The 21871-nt window shown below is 39.9% G+C and overlaps 2 protein-coding genes across 2 annotated transcripts; both read left to right on the top strand.

The window, feature by feature from the left end:
- Positions 1 to 2711: 2711 nt before the first annotated feature.
- Positions 2712 to 10996, top strand: LOC137278534 (tyrosyl-DNA phosphodiesterase 2-like). The gene is made up of 7 exons (XM_067810926.1): positions 2712 to 2901; positions 3319 to 3628; positions 4483 to 4595; positions 5972 to 6085; positions 6657 to 6867; positions 9432 to 9602; positions 10063 to 10996. Exons 2-7 carry the CDS (start codon positions 3476 to 3478, stop codon positions 10360 to 10362), a joined length of 1062 nt encoding a protein of 353 aa, XP_067667027.1. The 5' UTR covers positions 2712 to 2901; positions 3319 to 3475; the 3' UTR covers positions 10363 to 10996.
- Positions 10997 to 15239: 4243 nt separating this feature from the next.
- On the top strand, positions 15240 to 20547 carry LOC137279069 (tyrosyl-DNA phosphodiesterase 2-like; the record flags this gene model as incomplete). Its single annotated transcript, XM_067811547.1, has 5 exons — positions 15240 to 15280; positions 16437 to 16550; positions 17074 to 17284; positions 17984 to 18163; positions 18477 to 20547. Coding segments are annotated over 5 exons (837 nt in total), but the record flags the coding sequence as incomplete, so codon positions are not given.
- Between the last annotated feature and the right edge of the window lie 1324 nt (positions 20548 to 21871).

Raw genomic sequence — 21871 nt, 5'->3', positions numbered from 1 at the left:
GATATTTGTGTTATCTGTTTATACAGTAGATATGCTCTCTCACGCTTACTCTCTGTCTGTGTGTGTGTGTTTGTTTGTTTGTTTGTTTGTTTGTTTGTGTGTGTGTGTGTGTGTGTGTGTGTGTGTGTGTGTGTGTGTGAGAGAGAGAGAGAGAGAGAGATATTTGTGTATCAGCAAGGGAAGTTTAAGGTAATTTTTGGCCTGTATACCTAGAAAATCAATATTACTAAAGATTTGCATTAAAACTTACTTCCAGTTCCAAATTCAGTTTAGTGACCAGATTGGAGGAATCATACCCGGTTGACATTTTGAGATTGGGAATTATTTGTGACAATGAATGAATTTTTCGTTTTATCAATTTCGTAATCATTAAAAGTCTCAGTGACATTTGACAATTCATGGAAATTTTGACAGAAAAAACAGCACACGCTTTATGATGAAAGAGGAACACTTTGTATTATTTTTAAACTCTTTTTATGGGATCATTTGTCCCAATAAAACGTTCAAAGTTTCCGTGGCACAAAATCACTAAGACTCCACTCTCACTGCATCCTCGATATCTCCAGGGTATACGTTCCAATAAGTCTCCATTTATATATAAGTGGAGACTTGTCGGAACTTATTTCCTGGAGATATCGAGGATGCTGTCACCGTAACCACGTTCCCTATCAGCGATGAGTCCAAATTAATGCTGATCTCTCACATTTAACACCTTGGTGCTGACAAACCCAGAAACACAATTATGGTGATCCCCATTACAAACCTGGACCCAGTTTCACAAAAATCTTGTAAACCTAAGATCTTGTAACTGTTCTCGTAGCATTAGTACTTCCCATGGTACAAAATAGTAATCACAACGTTACGAATGGTACGAGATCTTATGCTTACATGAGTTTTGTGAAACGGGCCCCAGACATCTTAATCCTCATTTACATGCACACATTTACTCCTGGAGTAAAAATATATTTACTCTCTGTTCACGTGGATATTTAACCAATAGGAGTGTACATACATGTATCTGATCTGCATACCACCTAGACATCTGGTTTTGATGAAGTTTGGTTATTTAATCTTCAGACACAAAATGAGCAGGCTGTTGATTTTAAACACCGAGCCTATATAGAGTGTTGTAGAGTATCCCTGTTTTAAAACACAGAGGAGATAAGCAATTTCCTTACTACAAGACCTGTCCAAGGTCTAACAAAGGACAAGAATGATTGGGCAAAGACCTCTTCAAGAACCTGGGAGACAGACATTGTCCAGGGCACCTCTGATGATGATCAGTGAGTGGAGAGAGTTTTTGGATGATTAAGTTTGGCCAACAGGCACCATAATTAATAAGGACTTGTAGCACGAGCCTGCTCAGCTCAATATCGAAATGTGTAAACCCCCTCCCATGTCGTGACGATGTGAAAAGTTACTTAAGATGTGTCCCGAAATTTAGAACATGTCCTGTTTGTCACGTCTTATCGCATGCAACAAGTTCTTCACTAGAGATCGTCCCACGTAAAAGGCAACCTTGCCGGTGTACCTTTACAGTGGTACTTGTTACTCTCTGTCTATCATATCATCCCAGTTACATCTTCAAAGCAATGGTGTAGGGGATACGGCATCTGTCTCGCACACTAATGAACAAGTCTTCTCCATCCACACTGTCCCAGTCCCCCACAGCTGTCACACGGATACCCATGACACTGACAGTGTCATCCATCAGTTCTCTAAGCATGTAGCAAGGCTGTATAGTCCTCAAGGAGTTGAAAAAGTATATCGGAAGGTACAATGGTGTCCACTGACGGGGATAGTAATGGACGGAGTACCTTGTGCGTGCATAAATCGCAGATATGACATCTAGACGACTATTACAAACTAATGTGCGACATTTTATGCATCGTAACCTCTAAAGGTACAAGTCGAATTGTTTCCATACAAGCAGACTACGATCCACAGGGCTGTTACAATATACATGTAGATAGAAGAAACTAGCAATATTGCTCTATAAGCATTGATACGTTAACGGAAAAAAAAAACATTTGAAAAACCTAGATAAAATGTAAAAGCTTTAAATAAACTCACTGATCATGATTTTAAGTGAAAGTAAACAGAGTAAACATTATTACATCCGTAGTGGACTGCGGGGGAGCCGTAACACTGGGTGATTTACTCGTAATAAACTTTATGTAGTACGCGTTTGTGGGTTCATTTTGATCATTATTATCAAGAGTGTATGTTGCATTAGTCACTTGTAGGCATGGTGTTCATTAATGGGTTTATTAGTCAGTAATATATTTGGTCCGCCTTGGCCCGACTTTTAGGCCATTCCAATGCAGTATCATCTTGAAAACTGTGCCGAGAATCATTATTTTAAATTCACCAATTCGTTGGTCGTAAAATGCCATCTGCAGGACCCTGAGGGTTTCCTTCCGTATAATTACTAGCGTTAATCATTTAAATATGCCCAAATGTATTATGTATAGAAATCGCGAACACTTTGTGATGAAAAAGGACAAGGAATGGTAAGAGTTCCACCCGTAGCCCCCACCCAAATCAAAAGCCAGAATTACAAACTGACATACATGTCTCACCTTAAATATAGGCCTACATTCCGTAAACTAGAACAGGTATAAAAAACAATCAATGAACTTATTTAAGTGTTGGAATATTTTTTACACCCCTCGCCGTCTGGATCCGCCAGTGTGAACATTACATACAGTACGAGAACCGGGTCGCTTGGCTTTGATAGGGCACTTCTAAAAATAATGCTACCAGCCTCGTTTTGCCGATGAAGGGATTCCCCCACCGTAAAGAGGCGGGAGTAATTTGTATGTTGGCAAATTAAGTCCGAAAAGTAAAAGCCTTGTTTCACATTATCAAGACAGTGTTGGCACGGCAGAGGCACTTGAAGTAAGTAATATCTGAATAATAACATGTCAGTGCATGTCATAGCATTGTTGCATGCATGTTTATCTCAGTGTCAGTCGAAGGCAAGTCGGTGCTCATTGCAGGAGTGCTTGTCAACATTATTTCGTGTTCACTGAATCTAGAGATGATCAGTAGCCACTATATAGGTTAATGCTAGTCACAAGACTGTAGAGTCAGATTTGTGTACCGCATTGATTTGGGACCGTGGAACATATCCAGTGTGTATCTACTATAACCGAGGAACAGTGTACATTTGAAAGCTGTGATTTTTACATGTATGCAAACACCCCTGGCCTACTGTATGTGTGCAAAATTCATGACCAGTCACCAGGGTGCCCATGTCCCTAGAACAAGATGAGTGATCTCTTCTTTTATAAGTACAGCTTTATTATGTTTCAGAAAGTTGTCTAGACAACAAATAACAGCCCCAGATACTGAACCCTGTAACCTACGGTAGACCACACCTGGGGTGTATCTCTGCAAGACTGTCTGCAACATCAGGCAGATTTCTGCATCATTAGGTGGGTAACCTCCAGCAACAGGTGTAGAACCCAGGATGTCTGACAGCGAGGCTGACAGTGATGTTGATGAGAAGAATATCCCTCCTAGGGAGGAGTGTGAGGAGAGGTGTCAGATGTTTGCCCAGGTGACAGGCACCGATACTGCTCTTGCCATGTTTTATCTTCAAGACAGGGAATGGAATTTGGAGGTTGGTTTGACAACTATTCATGTGTTGTTGGTCCCTGTACCACCAGCTAAGTTTAAGCTTTCATCTGTTGCCATCCGTGGTTACAGAAGTATCTTGGTTGTCATTTTTGTGTGTGTATACATATGAATATTATAATGTATTCTTGGTAGTGCACAGCAGTCAAATGTTGGGTAGTTGATGTGGCTGTGTAGTGTAGTGGAGTGGACTGCAGTGCAGTGTGATTGTGTGGTTTATCTGTGTAGTGTAGTGCAGTTTGTGATGGTGTGGTTTATCTGTGTAGCATAGTGTAGTTTTAGATTAGCTTAGTTTAGTCATAGAACTGGAGAAAGACTTTCTCCTGTTCTATGGTTTAGTTTAGTTTAGTTTAGATAAGTGTGGTTGTGTGTGGTTTATCTCTGTAGTAAGTGTTGTGTAGTTTAGTGCAGTGTTGTGTTGTGGTTGTGTGTGGTTTATCTATGTAGTGTAGTGTTGTAGTGCAGTTTTGTGTAGTGCTTCCTTAGTCTCTAAGCAGCACAAACTAGAGTCAATGTATTAATCACCTATAGAATCACACAGCATAATATTATATATGGAATGTAAATCTTTATAGCAGTAATCATTATTATAAGCATCTAATCTGATGATAGTGTGTTATTAATTTGGATACTGTGGTTAGTACATTGTTTGAAACGATGTCAGTTTGTCTCCTGTCATCCTGTTACTTAAGTACAGAGTTATTTGCGTATCTCTGTTGTTAACATTTGTTGGATGTGGACTGTTTGGCCATCACTTGGCCATCACTTCCCTAAAATGTATTGCAATCTGACACTTATGTCCAATTAGTATCTTTAAAAACATCTATATTGTCGTTTCAGATGGCATTGAATGCTTATTTCACTGAGACAGGGTCTGAACCAAAGATACCAATTCCAAGCAGCAAAGTTGGCACCAACACAGACAGCAAAGCACCAACTGTCACAGCTGGGGGGTAACTGTGATTGTTACAATGCCTGTTCCTGATAAACTTGATTGCAGTGAACCATTGTAAGAGTTCAGGGTGTCAGTAGTCCAGAACATCATGCTTGCACTTGAAAGGCTCGCCAAATAAGCATCAGGACTTTTTGTTCAGCCCATACTTTCTCATCCTCGATATCTCCAGGGTTTACGTTCCAATAAGTCTCCACTATACCCTGGACACATCTACTGCTCTGCCTAATAAGTTTATTTCTTCCCTTTGCTGTTGTTTTATCCTATCAGGTGTCTACGCTAGGATGTTGAGCGAACCAGTCACAACTCACTTCATTTTTTAAATTATCTAACCGTTTAAACTTGGCAACACAAACCATGAAGAGGTTCTCTGGAAGAAGTAGGAGGAGTTCTTGCATATGTTGTTTTAAAGTTTCGCACCTGTCAATTTTTTTTGTATGATTTCTCTAAAATCTGAGTTGCACTGCGAGCAACCCCTTGCAGTTGTGACCACTACCTAGGTTGACACTGGCAAGCTTGGTTATAACGGCGGCCTAGCTGATTGGCTACTGTGAGAATATGGAGCCAGCAAAGGGAGGTAATAAAATTATCGGGCTGACCCGTAGATGAGTCCAGGGTATGGTGGAGACTTATTGGAATGTATACTCTGGAGGTTATCGAGGATGAGCCTTTCTGTGATTATGATCTCTTGTGATCCAATAGTTTGAAAGAGCAGCAAAGATGTGTGTCAGTCTTTCGTTAGAACTGCTCCGAAAGGAAAGTATTTGATTGAGATGATCACAATGGTGTTTTGTAGAATCTTTCAGTCAGAAGTTTTGCAAACTGTTTAAGATATGAGATTAGTTCAGTGTTTCAGACAGTTGTTTTGTATCCTGTCACTGTGTTGCAGTATTCTGTTGATTACTGTAAACTAAGAAATTTTTGGGAATTGTGACTAACAGACATTATTGCGTCATGATATTTTTCGACTTGTCCCATTCTCAACAATAAATTGCTACTGCAAGTTCTTCCTAAAGTAAATCCAATCACATATTAGAGGTTGCTGCTAATCCTTGTCTGGGCTTAGAAGAGTACTTCCATGTGTATGTTGTCAGTGACGTTTTCCTTTAAACAAGGCACGATAGATCTAGGTCTGTTGTTGTTTATCTGAAGTGTGAATAGAAAGAGATAAAGAGACAAATTATTTGTTGATTGTTTAATGCGTTTGACCAGAAAACTGTATGAGGATGTTTTTGGAAGCTTAGGTCATTCACAATTTTTTGCAAAAATATTATGCTTGCAAAAGTTCTGGATTTACAGTATTTGACAATGTTTCTGTCTGGTGTTTTCTTCCCAGTCAGATATGTTCTACAAAATGTGTTTTCTACAATGTTTTAGGGAAGGGCCTGACCCTGAACCCCACCGCATCCGCCTCTTGTCCTGGAACTTGGATGGCCTAGACACAGGGAGTATCAAAGCAAGGACGCAGGCTGTTTGTGACATCATCAATAAGTAAATGATTATTATTAAAAACTCAGAAATTAGTGATTCTGTTACAAATTTACCAGAGCATGACTCTGTCATAATTCTCTGCTGAAATCCAGATTGCAAAGGAGCAAAACCATAGCAAACAGTGATATCACATCCATCCAGACCTCTAAAGCAGTCGTGCATTCATATTAATTAATTCACCCAGGTCTTGATTCAATTGGATTTTCAATACTGGACTGTCGATTCAATCATTTTTTATTTGATTCTTCATAGAAGTAAAAACATAAAATGTCAGATAACTAACTCTCCGAGTTGACTTCTTTAGCGTGAAACATATCATCAACTTCGCGATGGCTATTGACATCAATTTTCATTGTATAATTAGTCCAGCGTCAATCAGTCTTGCCTTATTTCAGCACCAAAAAATGCTTGAGTCAAAATCACTGAGTGAAAATAATTTAAACAGATGTTCAAATATCAAATCAAAGTATTGATAATGGTTATTGAAAATCAGAACTTAGGTGACGGATTCTACTTTCGATTAATAATTAGGGAAATAATTCTGCTCATGTGAAACTAAATGTTGTTTCAGGGAGAATCCCCACATAGTGTTCCTCCAGGAAGTGACCCCCCTCACCCTCCCAATGCTGGAGAATGGGTGCAGCATGTACCAGGTGATTCCAGCGGGAGACATCCACTACTTCACTGCTGTAATGCTCCGTGTTGGACATGTAGTGTATGAGGACAGTTCAGTTACACCTTTCCACAGCAGCAAGATGTTGAGAAACCTTTCAACTGTTAAAGTAAGCTTCATTTTAGCTTAGTGTAGTCTTTCATCAGAAATATTTGGCTCTGTATCTGTTGTGCCCTACGTTTGTTGTAGGTGTTGACGTATCAACTGACACACCCTCATCGAGGACATCCCCTTATCTGGGGCAGGGTTCAAATTCTTTTTTGAAAAGACTTGAAGAAAGTAACTTGTCCTGACTAATTTTCCACTTGCCCTGATTTCTTAGACACAAGTATGATGATGATGATGATGACGATGACATTATGAAAGAATAAATCATCATTGTACTTGGTGTTGATGTTTACTGGACTATTAATCGAAAAGTGATAAATCACCATGAAGGAAAACCCTACTTTATTATCCCTGCAAAATTTAATAACTACATTTTGAGCATATATGAAATGAAATCCAAGTTTATTTGCAGTTTGAAACTGTAAGCGGAAATTATCTAGTAGCCCAGTAAGATACCATTATTTGATTGCCCGAAATGAAAACTGACTTGTCCCGGGAGTTGGGCGATTTTTTAACCCCTGTGGGGTCTTACACCTTTATGATGAGAAAACAAGTCTTCAGTATATGTCAATATAATACCGAATTGGAACTTAAAATTCCACATTTATGTTATTATAGTTGTTCTGAAAGATTTGGTTTCACAGAGTTTCTTTATACTTCAAAGGTAGCGGAGCCAATAAAGACTAAGTGACCGTAATACTTGATTGTACTGTATTGCATTGAATTTTGTGTTGAAACACCCTTAAGAAGTTGCAACATGTGACTGTCCAAATATCCCCAAATGCTATCCAGAAACTTCCGATGTAACACTGGATAAATCTCTGGATCTATGAAGGATCTATATGCCACCCTAGTTGACACTAGGTGTGACATCTGCCTTCCATTGATCCAATCTCTAACATATAACAGAATTCCTCTTGCTCAGGGTACTGTTTTTTTATGGCCATATAAGAATAGGGTAGGGAATGGATTTTGTCCCAGTACTTTAAGGTCAAGGACATTGATTGCAAATAATTCTCAAGAGAATTTTCAGTGGAACAGGTTGAGACTTAGTGGGCTGAAAAAGAGTTACCTTAATTATATGTGCAAGGATCATATGAGATGGTTCAGTGTTCCAGAATTGAAATCCTGGTGTGTCACACCACATACATCTCAAAGCTCAAAAAGCTTTCACCAACATGAAGTTTACAGACTTTGGTGTAGTGGATACAGCATCAACCAGGAAAGAAGTGTCAGTGGTTTGATCTCAGGTTGCACCATTACATGGACATTGAAAGATGACTGTCTCTGAATAAGTTATACATGTTAAACATTGGTTTCTCAGTGGACAAGCTCATACACAGTGTGCATTTTCAGCCCTAGTGCAAGCAGACATGCTCACACCCTGACACCTGTTTGCCCATGCACACCCTCGCGTACACACACCCATGCACATTCCCACAAGCACATATTTTCATCAGCATGTATGAATGCACATATCCATGCAAACTCATGCATTTCTGTATAAGTGCCGAAATTCTAAATTGTAAAAAGGCCATTTCAGAAAGATTGTTCACCTCATCAAAACTTACATGCTGATTTCTTACTTAGTCTGGAGTTAAAGCAGTCTTCCTGTTAGAGTTGTTATGATAAAGAAAATTCACAATACAATAAGTATCAGGATATTTTGGAGGAATATATAATACCATTCAATGCACATTACGATGTGTAATTTTCAGTTATTTTTTCTTTAAAACTTTAAAAATTTTGATATCAAGTAACAATGTAAATTATGACATAACCTTCAATTTCTAGTGAAAAATTGATTTTAAATTCAAAGATACGCATCACGGTCTGAAAGAAGTATTGATATATTTATGGTCTGATAATGTTTCTCGATTATTGATGCTAAGATATACCATCACAGCTGTACTTCCTGTTCTGTCATATCTTACATGTTCGATGAGCAGCTGCACCCATCCTAGATATATATCCAGGGCACATGTTCCAATGGACCTCCACTATACCCTGGATGCATCTATGGCCCCATAATTTTATTATCTCCCTTTGAAGGCTCCGCTTTCTCACAGTAGCTAATCAGCTAAGCTGCCGTTACAACTGAGCTTGCCAGTGTTAACAAAGATAGCGGTTGCAGTGCGACTTGGATTTGGGGGAAATCATACAGATGAACTGATTGGTCTGAAACTTAAAAAAAGTATATGCAAGACCCCATCTAACTCCTTCTGAGAACCTATGCATGGTTTGCCAAGTTTAATTAGTCAGATAGTTTATGAATTGAAAGTGAGTTGTGATTGGTTCCCTCAACTTCCTGATTTGATAACAAAAAGCCAGCCAGGGGAGGTAATAAATTTACCGGGGAGAGTTGTAGATGCATCTGGGGTATTGTGAAGACCTATTGGAACATGTACACTGGAGATATCAAGGATGAGTTGCACCAGGCTTAGATATATCTCCAACTCCCAGACCTCTCACATCATTCTGCTGGAGATGAAGCTGTTTATGATTTTGATCTTTTGTTGAAACAATATGTGAGGTCATGGATAACCATGGTAACTATTTCTGCAGTGTCGTGTGAAAGGCATCCAATTCCAAGTGATGACGTCACACCTAGAAAGTACTGCTGCCCACAGCGAAGAGAGGAAGAGACAGTTAGTGCAGGCATTTGAGGCAATGAAATGTGCCGATCCTGCCAGAACTGTTATATTTGGCGGTGATACCAACTTGAGAGACAAGGAGGTAACATGGCTTTCTTTTTAGGCCCTAGTGTTTGGAATTAAACATGAATAGTGGTTTATGAATCTGGTTTCAATCCACTGCTAGTATTATTGTGACATCATCAGTGTTTCTGTGTATCATGTTGACATCAGTTGTGTTCCACTATGTCATGTTGGCATCACTAGTCTTTCACTATATCATGTTGGCATCACTAGTCTTTCACTATATCATTTTGGCATCACTTGTGCTACTGTATACACGTATCATGTTGACATCAGTTGTGTTCCACTATATCATGTTGGCGTCACTAGTCTTTAACTATATCATGTTGGCATCACTTGAGTTTCAGTATATCATGTTGGCATTACTAGTGTTTCACTATATCATGTTGACATCACTAGTGTCTCAGTATATCTGTAAATGTTGTTGTAAATCTGTAGATTCAGTACATCATAATGGAACTAAATTTTCTACTGATCAGATGGCCCAGGTGGGAGGTATTCCAGAAGATATCTATGACATATGGGAGATAACCGGCCAGCGACCAGAGGCCAAGTTCACGTGGGACATGAGGAGAAATGACAACCATGAATATCCAGGATACAAATCATTCCTGCGATTTGACCGACTCTATGTCCGCCATTGTAAACCCAGACCGCAAGTGACCCCTGTGTACTTTGAACTGACTGGCCTCTCTCGCCTCCCAAACCAGAGGTTCCCCAGTGATCACTGGGGGATTCTGGCTCACTTTGACATCAGTGGTGTCACTAAACCAACCTGAGTGTCAGTTTTTCTCTTGAGTAAAGTAATTGACTTATCAAAATGAGCTGTCTCATGTATCAAAATATATGTTGGAAATCAGAGAAATATATGAATATCAGAAGCTTGATCAGAGAATTCTATGTGTGTATCTGTGTATTAAAAAGCTTGAGGGGACGTTTATTACCTTTGTAAAGTGGCATTATATGTCTGCTCATGATGTTAATCATGTTATGTCTTCAGCATACTCTTCTTCAGCATTCTCTTCTTCAGCATTCTCTTCTTTATAAGAGAGTAAAATTCTGGTCTGATAGTCATCAATATGCAGAGCTGTGAGTTCTCTACACTTTCACAACAAAGTAAACGTCTGACAGATCATATGGTTATTGAGCTTTCATAAAGAAGGAAAAGGGATGCAAACCGACCTATTCTGTTTTGATGAAGAACTGTAAATTAGTTTGTGCACATAGGACGTTGGTTGTCTTGGCTTAAAAATCTGTCATGCTTTTGGTGATGGAATATTGTCAGTTCTCAGCAAAGGCAAGTTTGTGTACATGGGTGTTTGATGATTGTCGCATCCGTCATATATACTTGAGTCATTGATGTCTGATTGTGATTCACTGTTTTCATGTGACATAAAATCGATTCATATTTTATTGTCTGACTTCCTGTATTTTATTCAAAGAACATGAATAATAAAGTTCCATGTAAGAGAATTCATTGAGTGGGATAATGTATGGTGTGAACTGGCCAGTACTGGACTGATTGACAACAGTATTTTTCTTCACAGTATGTATGAAAGTGGTCTAACTCTAAATCTTTTATCCTGCAGTCCTGACTTCACTCTAAGTGAAACTGATTGATCACAATTCTGAGTGAGTGAGTGAGTTTAGTTTTATCCACACTCAGCAATATTCCAGGTATATGGCGGCGGTATGTAAATAATCGAGTCTGGACCAGACATTCCAGTGATCAACAACATGAGCATCGATCTGCGCAATTGGTGTCAACATGTGTCAACCAAGTCAGTCAGCCTGACCACCCGATCCTGTTAGTCGTCTCTTACCACAAGCATAGTCACCTTTTATGGCAAGCATGGGTTGGTGAAGGCCTATTCTACCCCGGGACCTTCATGGTAGATACCTACATGAAATTTAGCAAGGATGACTGATAAGTCCATTACACAGCGACAAGTTCGAGAGTACGCCAGTCAGCATGCTGTGAAACTGACAGCTTCAGTACCTCGGCAAACTATCCACTGTGACTTTGTCTGACCACTCCCTACATCATCGAAAAGTTTTGAGTACGTGTTCACATGTTTGGTTGATCTGACACGTATGGTATTTGCATTTCCCATCCGATCAGCTACCTCTGCGTCAGCAAAGTATGTGCTTGAAAAACTGTTTTCCATCTTTGGACCGCCACATACATTACACACTGATAATGGTTCAACTTTCACGTCCGTTGAAGGATTTCATGGATCATTGGGGTGCTGTGCTCAGTTTTACCCCGATAGCTCGTCCTCAAGCAAATCCATTGGAAAGGGCACATAGAACTTTGAAATCATCCATGGTGAAAGTGGCAACCAGTGAAAAGAATTTGGACAAAGTGTTACCCGAAATCGTGTTGGCTAACAATTCGTGTCGAGACAGAGCAACTGGAGTATCACCTTATTTCGCCATGTTTGGTAGATCAAGTGACGTGTGTCGTCTCTACAGTAGTGTTCCTTCTGGAGGGGAGGAAGTAGCAGACGCGAGTTGTCTGTGGGAACTGTGTTCAAAGAAACATGTTCAAGCCAAACACGAACGTCAAGAAGATACGTGTGATAGACAATGGAGAAGCTTTGAAATAGGTGATAACGTTGCAGTTAAAGTTCTAACTGGTCCTAAATCTCGTAAGAAACGTTTTCAGACGGGTTTTGTTGTGAGTAAAATCTTTGGAGATTTTCTGTGTGTAAATTCTAAGACAGCTGACAAGCAACTTTAAAATATTTGGTTAGTTAAGATCTTGTACTCTTAAACCCTCCCCACTGGAGGGGAGGAATGTGAGATGTAAACAGGAGACGGATGGTCGCTTTAATTAGAGCGATACCCGTGCATCACACGTGACACGGTGAGCCAATTTGATGAGATTGCTGTAAGCAGGTCGTCCGAGCTACATAGTTGTGTGCATCAGTCTCGTCTTGTCTTCTGTCTTGTCCAGTCGTCGTGAATAAATGTTTTGTGTGCCGGCATGTCACATGTTACACCTGTCTCGTTGCAACGAGCTGCAAGCCATGATTTAACATTCTGACGGCTGGCAACAGAAGATTGGTAATCTCCAGCATGCATTCTTTCAATGGCGATGTTCCGTGTCGCAGAGTCAAGACATGACGATTTGACCTTGAAACTTCTTCAAAACGAATGCCAATTTCTGAAAGTAATCTGGATTTTTATTGTCAGACAGTGAATACTCTTTGCTGCACAATGTCAACTGCAAATGAAGGTGATTTTGTTGCATTGTGGCGATGCCTTTCTAATCTTTGTGAGAAATCTCATCAAAATCAACATTTTCAGGTAAAATCGATTTTTTACTTCTGCAATTGTCTAAAATCATATTATTAACACTTTTGTTACATATTTTGGCGATTGTTTCAACACAGTAGGTAATTAATAGATGTTTAAAAATACAAATCGCCTATTCGTCTCTGTTTTGAGTGGGTGAGTGAGTGAGTTGATTTTTACGCCGCACTTGTCGATAGTCCAGCTATATGGCAGCGGTCTGTAAATAATCGAGTCTGGACCAGACATTCCAGTGATCAACAACATGAGCATCGGTCTACGCAGTGGGGAACCGATGACATGTGTCAACCAAGTCAGTGAGCCTGATCCCCCGATCCCGTTAGTCGCCTCTTACGACAAACATAGGCGTCGTTTATGGCAAGCATGGGTTGGTGAAGGCCTATTCTACCGCGGGAACTTCACGGGTCTTCTTTTCACAGTGATGGTGAGACTCCATGGTAGCTACATCCTTATAGTGTCAACGTGAAAATTATTAGTTTTTTTAATTTTTTTAGAAATCGTGTATAAAAGATGGATCCAATTATAAATATCTTATTGCTAATAACCTCTCTGGTTTAAAGAGGCCGCGAGTCTGTGAAAAAGGTAATAGGGGTATTAACCAAGTATTATTAAGATACTTACAGAGCGCACTTATCCAGGCAACTGGCGCTTGGTCAAGGCGCTGGTATTTTCTCCCTCGATCATTGGATGTCAATCTCAATGGCACATCGTATTTTCAGAGTCAGCTTCCGTGGGAATATACAACTCTTGGTGCTTCTAGGCGCACAAGTGTATTGTGGCTTACTCATCCTATCGAGGTGCCCATTCACAGATGGGTGGACTGGGTTATATAATCCCTGCACGTTGCTGTACCTGCAAATACCTACGTGTTTGCATCTGGTCATATACCAACGGATTCGTGGGTTCGTTTAAGTGCACAAGGTGCATATGTGCCGCATATCTTCTGCACACAAAGTTAACTCCAAACTTTTTGCATGGGGTCACAGGTGATCTCGATCCTTGGTGGATCACTAGCCTGGTGCTTGTGCTAGATCGCCTTCACGTGAATATCTAAAAATAGATACTTCTAAAAATATCGTTTCAGAGCCTCGTTTGAGATAACTTCCTATAGATGTGACAACTGGAAAATCGGATGTCAGGCACTTTATATTCATATCTGTAGAGTACTTACACTTGCTGTAAGTTAGGTCAGCAAACAGGTGTGAAACAGAACACGCCCGGATTGTTGGTGAGTTTTGACATTTTTTATAGTATGCTCTTAAAGAAAGTAGGGGAACTACATTTTTTTATTTACGATTAAAACTATTTAGGAGATTTATTGGAGTTAGTCAAATGTTCATATCTTATTGAATGTTTTGAGAGTGCATTATAAGTTATCACATCGTGTCGAGGGAAATACTGGGTTTTATCAGTCCCGAGTAAGGTTGTATTCCCCGAGCCGGGTGTATACGTCTGTTCTTGAAATGTTTGTTAACGTTTACACTTCCTATCCAAATTGAAAGTTCAGGCTCCCCTACTTTTTTAAGGGTATACGACAATGTGTAGATCTGAACGTTCAGATCTTTCACGTAGACCAACGTTTAACGGCTGGGTCAAAGATAAGCAGAATACAAACCGTACACGGTCCCATTGTACACTTTGACCTAGATATTCGCTGAAGGTAGCAATGCCACGCCCAACAGGAACCATTGATGAGATCAGATCACAGGCAAACTGTAGCACAAATGCAGTTGCGCTGCATAGAGAAAATGACAAGTCTTATAGCACGCGAGCGAAGCCAGCAAAGGTTGGCGACGTAATTTCCTCGCTTCGATTTGAAAAATATTTTTAATGTCAAAATAAAATATCTCCACCACCAAAGGTATACACCCATTTCTTCACTGGGGTGTGCTCTCACATTTCCAACCCTATGTTGAACAATTACTCACATGAAATATTTTTTATTCAACATTTTAAGTGCAACTCGTAGTATTTAGACCACTCTTCGCCTCCACCCCCACTTCCAGTTTCCGTTGTATTTTAGTGACGTAAATTCACACGAACAATGACGAAATATGAACTTTTCTCATCAGTACCAAGATATCTTGAACCTTAACATTTGTTAGGATCATTTATCAAAAACCCTATCTGAATATGTACCAAACAAAATCAAACTAGTTATTTATCGAATCTGGATCTCCTTTACACTTGTTACCTCCTAAATTGTAATGATCTAGTGATGGAGCTTTTGTTCCTAACCCAGCTGAATACAAGGGAGCAACACAAAGTATAAATGGGAGCAACACAAAGCGGCAGAACTAACAGAAAAGTCAACAGGCCGCAGAAAGCAAGAGCTGAGCACACCCCCCACACCGGGATAAGGGCAGTTACGCCTGTGATGTAAGTGGAAGGAAACCTTTAAGTTACTATATGGCGGATCTTTTCAGACGAAGAGGAGATCTCTTTGAATCAACCTACACGAAACCCTAAAGCTGTGGTGCAGCAGAATTGCATTGAGACTTGCTCAACAGAGAAGGCACCTTTGACAGCTCCACCTTTCAGCAAACTTAGGCTTGCTAAATCGAATAAAATATACTTTTCAGAAAAAGCAGGGGACCTTCATTATTTTATTTCCGATTAAGACTATTTAGGAGATTTATCGGAGTCAATGCTGCTATGATATTATTGAATGTTTTGACAGTGCATCACCATTTGCACCTCCTCACAACCATAGTTATTTGGAATGTAGTCACTTTTGAAAGATGATTGGTGTATGGTATGTAATTTGCATGTAATGATGTATACGGTTTTCATCTTAAAACAAACGACTAGAAACAAACACTAACAAATCTGTGATGCAAGATGAGTGTCAAAACTAATGTTCTATGTGATTTCTCGACTTGCTTGAATAAACGTCAAAATCAAGAATGGGACCCCATGCACGTGTATGGGGCTACTGCGTTGTGCACGTGCATAACATGCATTGTGTTTAGGGGTGGTAATAGAGGGAAATGGTGGTGCGTTGTCTGTCCTTGAAACGTTTGTTAAAGTTTACACTTCCTATCCAAATTGAAATATAAGGTTTCCCTACTTTAGACGTTCGTCATAAACGATAGCTGAGCTTGGATTCAAATTCTACAGTGTACTTCCAGACTATGTTACAGCATAAACTGGCACACGTTGATATAACTAACACTGTTTTTAAATGGCTGTTCAACCGTCACGCGCGAAATTGTTCACACTCTCAATATCCGTCCATATGAAATACGAAATATGTTGTTTTTGCCAGTTCTGGGTATGTGTTTTTGTGCAGTTAGTCAATCACCTGCTTTCTGAATTGTTACAATCGGGTATTTTGTGGTGTTACAGACAGGTGTTGTCTGTATCCGTACAGACAGGTTTTTGTGTATGGTTAGAAACAGGTGTTTTGAGTTTTTGTTGCAGACACAGGTGTTTCGATGTGTTACAGACAGGATTTTGAATCGTACAAATAGATGTTTTGTGGTGTTACAGACAGGTGTTATATGGAATTGCAGACAGGTGTGTTGTGCTTCAGAGAGGGGCCGGACACCGAACCTCACCGGATCCGTCTTCTCTGCTGGAACCTTGATGGTCTTGACCCCCGATGTATCGAGGACAGGATGCGTGCTGTTTGTGACATCATTAACAAGTGTGTAGTTGCATTTTGTAACAAACTATGATATGATTATATACCCCTCCCTCAAATACGGCATTCATTTGTGTAACCTACTTGGACTTTACCACAACTAATCACACATTTGAGAGCATTGACAAAAGTATTTCGGTTTGTTGAAATGCGTCCACAAGGTTCACGAGGTAAAGGTGTGGTAGACAGCGTCGCCACATTTCAGGTCTCATTCTGACGGGACAAATGAAACTGTGCGTCGTTAAGGAAAATCAAGTTCTATGGATAGTCAGCTTCTTATTGCAATGAGTGCGACGTTGTATTCTATAGGTACTAACATCTTTATCAAGCATGTGATAACGGCAAGTAAACACGGAAAAGTTCGTTTGATCATTAAATATTTAAGACTTCTAACAATATGAATAGATACTGAATTGAGGAAAGGAATTGAGCATGGGTGTATTATTGAAGCGAAATTATAGGAAATCAAGATTAAAATTTAAATTAGGTATGTACATGTAAAGTGTTTGTAAACAATGTTCTCCAGGGAGAAGCCCCACGTAGTGTTCCTTCAGGAAGTCACATCCCTCACCCTCCCGATCCTGGCGGAGGGATGCAGCATGTACCAGGTGATTCCAGGGGGAGACAAGCACTACTTCACTGCTATCATGCTGCGGGAGGGGTATGCGCAGTATGAGAACAGCTCCGTTACACCATTCCCCACGAGCAGGATGCTGAGGAACCTTCTGTCAGTCAAGGCAAGATGTGCTCCTAAAAATCTATTTTCAGCCATATTTAGAAGCAACCGGAACACATTGTGCATGAGTTATTGCAATGCCAACATGTATTAAGAGGTATGTGGCCGTTGGTGATGTAAGTGTGGAGGCCGGAGGGTGGTTATAAAGAAAAGAAGAAACCAACCCTAAATATAATGGTTGCTGGACATGAATGTTGCCTCTGACAAAAAAATGGACCCGTGGATGTCCCGGGGTAAATAGATCTTCAGCAACCCATGTTTGCCACAAAAGGCGATTATGCTTGTCTTTAAAGTTGACTAACGGGATCGGATGGTCAGGCTCGCTGACTTGGTTGACACATGTAACCAGTTCTCAGTTGAGCAGTTCCCAGTTGAGCAGTTTCCAGTTGATGCTCATGGTGTTGATCACTGGATTGTCTGGTCCAGGCAACATTAACAGACCGCCGCCATAAAGCTGGAATATCGCTGAGTGCGGCGTAAACCTAAACTCACTCACTCTAATGAAAAAGTATGTCAAATGGAATCACCAGCCAGTGCTCCCACCCAAAATATGTGTTTTAAATCTCTGCTACCTACCTCATCTCCCAGGTATTTCACAGTAACCTTAGAAGGATGTCTACATTCCTTCTGGTTACAGTACTGTCGATGTATTGTGTAACTGTTCCAGGTAACAACAGACTTTTGTCTTGTGTTTGTGCAGTGTCGTGTGAAGGGGATCAAGTTCCAGGTCATGACGTCTCACCTGGAGAGCCCGACAGATGCGTCCGACTACAGCGAGGAGAGAAAGAGGCAGCAGGTGAAAGCGTTTGAGGCGATGAAAGAGGCTGATGATGACAGAAATGTACTATTTGGCGGAGATACGAACATGGTGGACCAGGAGGTAAAGGCGTTAAACGATATTGTGTCACCAAGTTTGAAAAATTCACCTGGTACATATTCTTCCACGACAAGCGATTCTGTAGGGGCATAGAATCTAACGAGCGAGTGAGTGAGTTTAGTTGTACGCCGCTTTAGCGATATTCCAGCAATATGGCGGGGACACCAGAAATGGACCTTCACATGTGGGGAATCGAGCCCGAAGCGAACACCTTAATCACACCACCACCCTATTCTAAAAAGATTTAGAGCCGTATGTTATCGGATTTCATTGTACAACGACTGTCAATATGTCATATATGTCCTCTGTACTCCAGGTTGGAACCTTGCCAGAGGATATCTACGACTTATGGGAAACAACTGGTCAGCGTGAAGATGCTATGGACACCTATGACACAGTGACAAATGATAACCGACCTACTCCAGGAAAGACATTACTCATGAGACTGGACCGACTCTACATACGACACAGTAAACCAACACCACAAGTGACACAAGTGGACTTTGAACTTGCAGGCACTGAACGGCTGCCTTGTAACAGGTTCCCTAGTGACCACTGGGGGATCCAGGCGCATTTCAACATCAACGGTGTTACCAAGCCAACCTGAACAAGTACTGGATAGTCGACTTGATTTTGGTTTGTAGGTTAAATGTCCTTCGTAAATACGAAGCTGGAGAAGAAAGATGTCTGTACTTGACTGAACTTCATGATTGACCTGTACTCAGAATTCTATAATCCGACACTCTCGCTAATCCGAAACTTTGTTGTGCAACGGACGATGTCGCATTAACAAAACCTGACTGTATCGCACTACTTGTTACGAGGAGGTATTTCCTGTAAATTGTATTATTGAATAAGTAATAATTAGTATTGGGTCACTATGTTTAAAGTTTTGAGTGATAATTATTATGGGTCACATTTCGTGTCATAAATGTTCAGTGCTTTTCGTGCTTTGGCAGCAGGCTTTAAGGTAGCGCTTTAGAGTTACCTCCCTTAGAATTTTTTTGGAATAGTAGAGGGTACTTCCGGGAGACTACTAGAGACTTCTACGTTAATGGCAACGGTCGTATGTGCTCGAATATTTAAGAATCGGTGACTTTGTAGATGTTATACAGTAACAATGTGAAATATGTTTTGTACAATTTTATAAGTCTGAAATAAAGACTATTCATACATTTCATCTATTGTATATTAAACGTTACTTTACAAAATTCATTGTTACATGAATATCTGGCAAAGGTAAACCCACCTGAGATAAGCTCCTCTCAATAAGCGTAAAAAAGATCCGGTTATCACTTCCTGGTCAGTATCCAGTTATCTTCCGGCTTAGCTCGTGAGCCCTGCTCGCCTCATTGTTTCGGATTTTCTGAATTACCTTTGCTAGTCTCATTGTGACGTTATACATGCCTACGGGGTTATATATGCCACGCTAGTGTATTGTTTTATTTTGCTTTGACCAAAGAGTCGCTGTGAAACATTGCCGCAGATTTTACCGCAACAGGTTTGACTGCATGTTCCTTGCATATATGTATAACCCCCTCATCTTCACTCTTGAACTGCAGTCAGACTTGTTGGTCATATTTTGTTTTTGTTCAGGAAAGACCTTGCATTCTATTTTTCATGTATTGCTTGGCTCACATTGCATTTATGAAATGTTACTACACTGATGTTGTACTTATACTTTGTAATGTAATTATGTTGAACTTACGTTTGATTAAAACATGTCTTGATAACTCTTATTGTATTTCTTGAATACGTCTTATTAAACATTCATTGGTAACTTTTATGTAACGTGCATGCTTATAAAGTTCTATTCTGACATTGTAAGTTATGATCTGCAATATTAGACTTTGTCGCGTATATGTACCATGCCACCTTCCTGATATTATTTAGGTGGCTCTGTTCTGTTATATCAATGTCATCGTTAATAAAATATGTCTTTGATTATCAATATGTACTGACAATATTAATAATATTTTGAATATTAATATATACTAATGATATGAATTCTTGCATTATACAATAAAGTCTCTTGAGCTGCAGACTTGTTGGTGATATTGTGTTATTGTTCAGTTTTAGATCACTACTGAGATACACGGAAACAGCCCGATCTCATATATAAAAGCTGGCTGTCGTGTTGACCGGGACAAACACAGAGATTTACTGGAGTACATATCTGCCTGCCTCTACGTCAGCGCTTTACCTACATAGCCGCTGTCTGGCCGCTCACCGCGTTACATTCAGTATAAGTCTTAAATCAATCACTTTGATGAGTTGACATTGTATTTGTGACCCACCACTTTAGATTTGGCTCGATTGCATTGCAAATGTAACCTCTCTTGTGACTTATTGTCTTTTTGTCTTGTTCGCTGAATACATATTACTGAAACTTTCAGACTTGTCTGTGTTATATGTTGCTGTTTCTGAGGGGATTTCTTATAAATTTTGTCACGGCAACGTTTAACGGTGACAAAATAGGGGGCTTGTCTGGGATAGAATTCATTTGACATTTGAGATCTAATGTGAAATTTATTTCATTTTGTTGCAATCTTGCAACATGTTAATTGCAAAATGATGTTTGAATTTGAGAAGTTTGTATTGTCCCCTGACTCTGAGACAATCAGTCAGTTGCGCAAATCAGATTAGTTGCAGCTTTCTTCACATGTCAAACTTGATGCGAAATCTGCAATGAGGAAATTTCAGATTTTGAAAATTGTGTTGAATCACTATATTGATGAGGGAGTTTTTGAACATGTTTTGGAAATGGTCCTTGAGGAGCTTGAGATCAGTCAGAATTAAAGAAACTTGAAATTCAGTTACAAATTCAAAAAGAAGAAAATAGAAAACAGGAAGAACAGAAAGGGTTAAAAATAGAAAATTATAGAGACAGAAGGGAAATCGAATTGAAAACAAAAATAGGAAATTGAAATGAAAAGGCTCCACCCTCAAATTCTTCCTCTTTTGACATTGCAAGGCATGCTAGTGTCCTGGTATCCCCTTTTAATTAGAAAGAAGCAGACAAATATTTTCTACATTTTGGAAAAGTTGCTGAAAATCTCAAGTGGCCTAGGGAGTCATGGACTATGCTACTGCAAACTGTTTTGAAGGGTAAAGCTCAGGATGCTTATTCAGCCTTGTGAATACAGCAAAGCTCAGATTATGATCTTGTCAAGAGTACACTTTTGAAAGTTTATGACTTTATGCCTGAGGCTTATCGTCAGAATTTCAGAGATGCTCACAAAAAGAGACAATGAGACTTTTGTAGAGTTTGCTAGAGAACAGCAAACATTGTTTGATAGGTGGTGTGGGTATAAGGAAGTCGCAAATTTTGATGGTTTGAGACATTTAGTTTTGATGGAAGATTACAAGCAGAGTGTTCATTCTGACCTTAAGACTTATTTGAATGAATCAAATGTTGATGACTGACATAAGGCAACAATGTATGCAGATGATTCTTTTAGGTCTCCGGGTAATGCAAAGCTTTCCGTCCCAAAGGGCTTTTCCCCGGGTAGGTTACAGTGGTGTTAGAACAGGTTCAAAGCAGTCACATACGTTTCAGTCTAAACCTAAGACTGCCGGTAGTTCTGTAAGAAGCCAGGTCATTTGATTTCTGCATGCTACAAACTTCAGTTTAGAAATCAGGCTACAGGTTCCCCTTTTGTGTCCATCGCACCTAAGCCTTTCTTTCCAGTTGGTTCTGAGGAGAGTTTT

This window comes from Haliotis asinina, chromosome 3 (assembly GCF_037392515.1).
Source record: "Haliotis asinina isolate JCU_RB_2024 chromosome 3, JCU_Hal_asi_v2, whole genome shotgun sequence".
Lineage (NCBI taxonomy): Eukaryota > Metazoa > Mollusca > Gastropoda > Lepetellida > Haliotidae > Haliotis > Haliotis asinina.
Note: the sequence above shows the minus strand (reverse complement) of the source record. Positions and strands in the feature narration are given on the sequence as shown.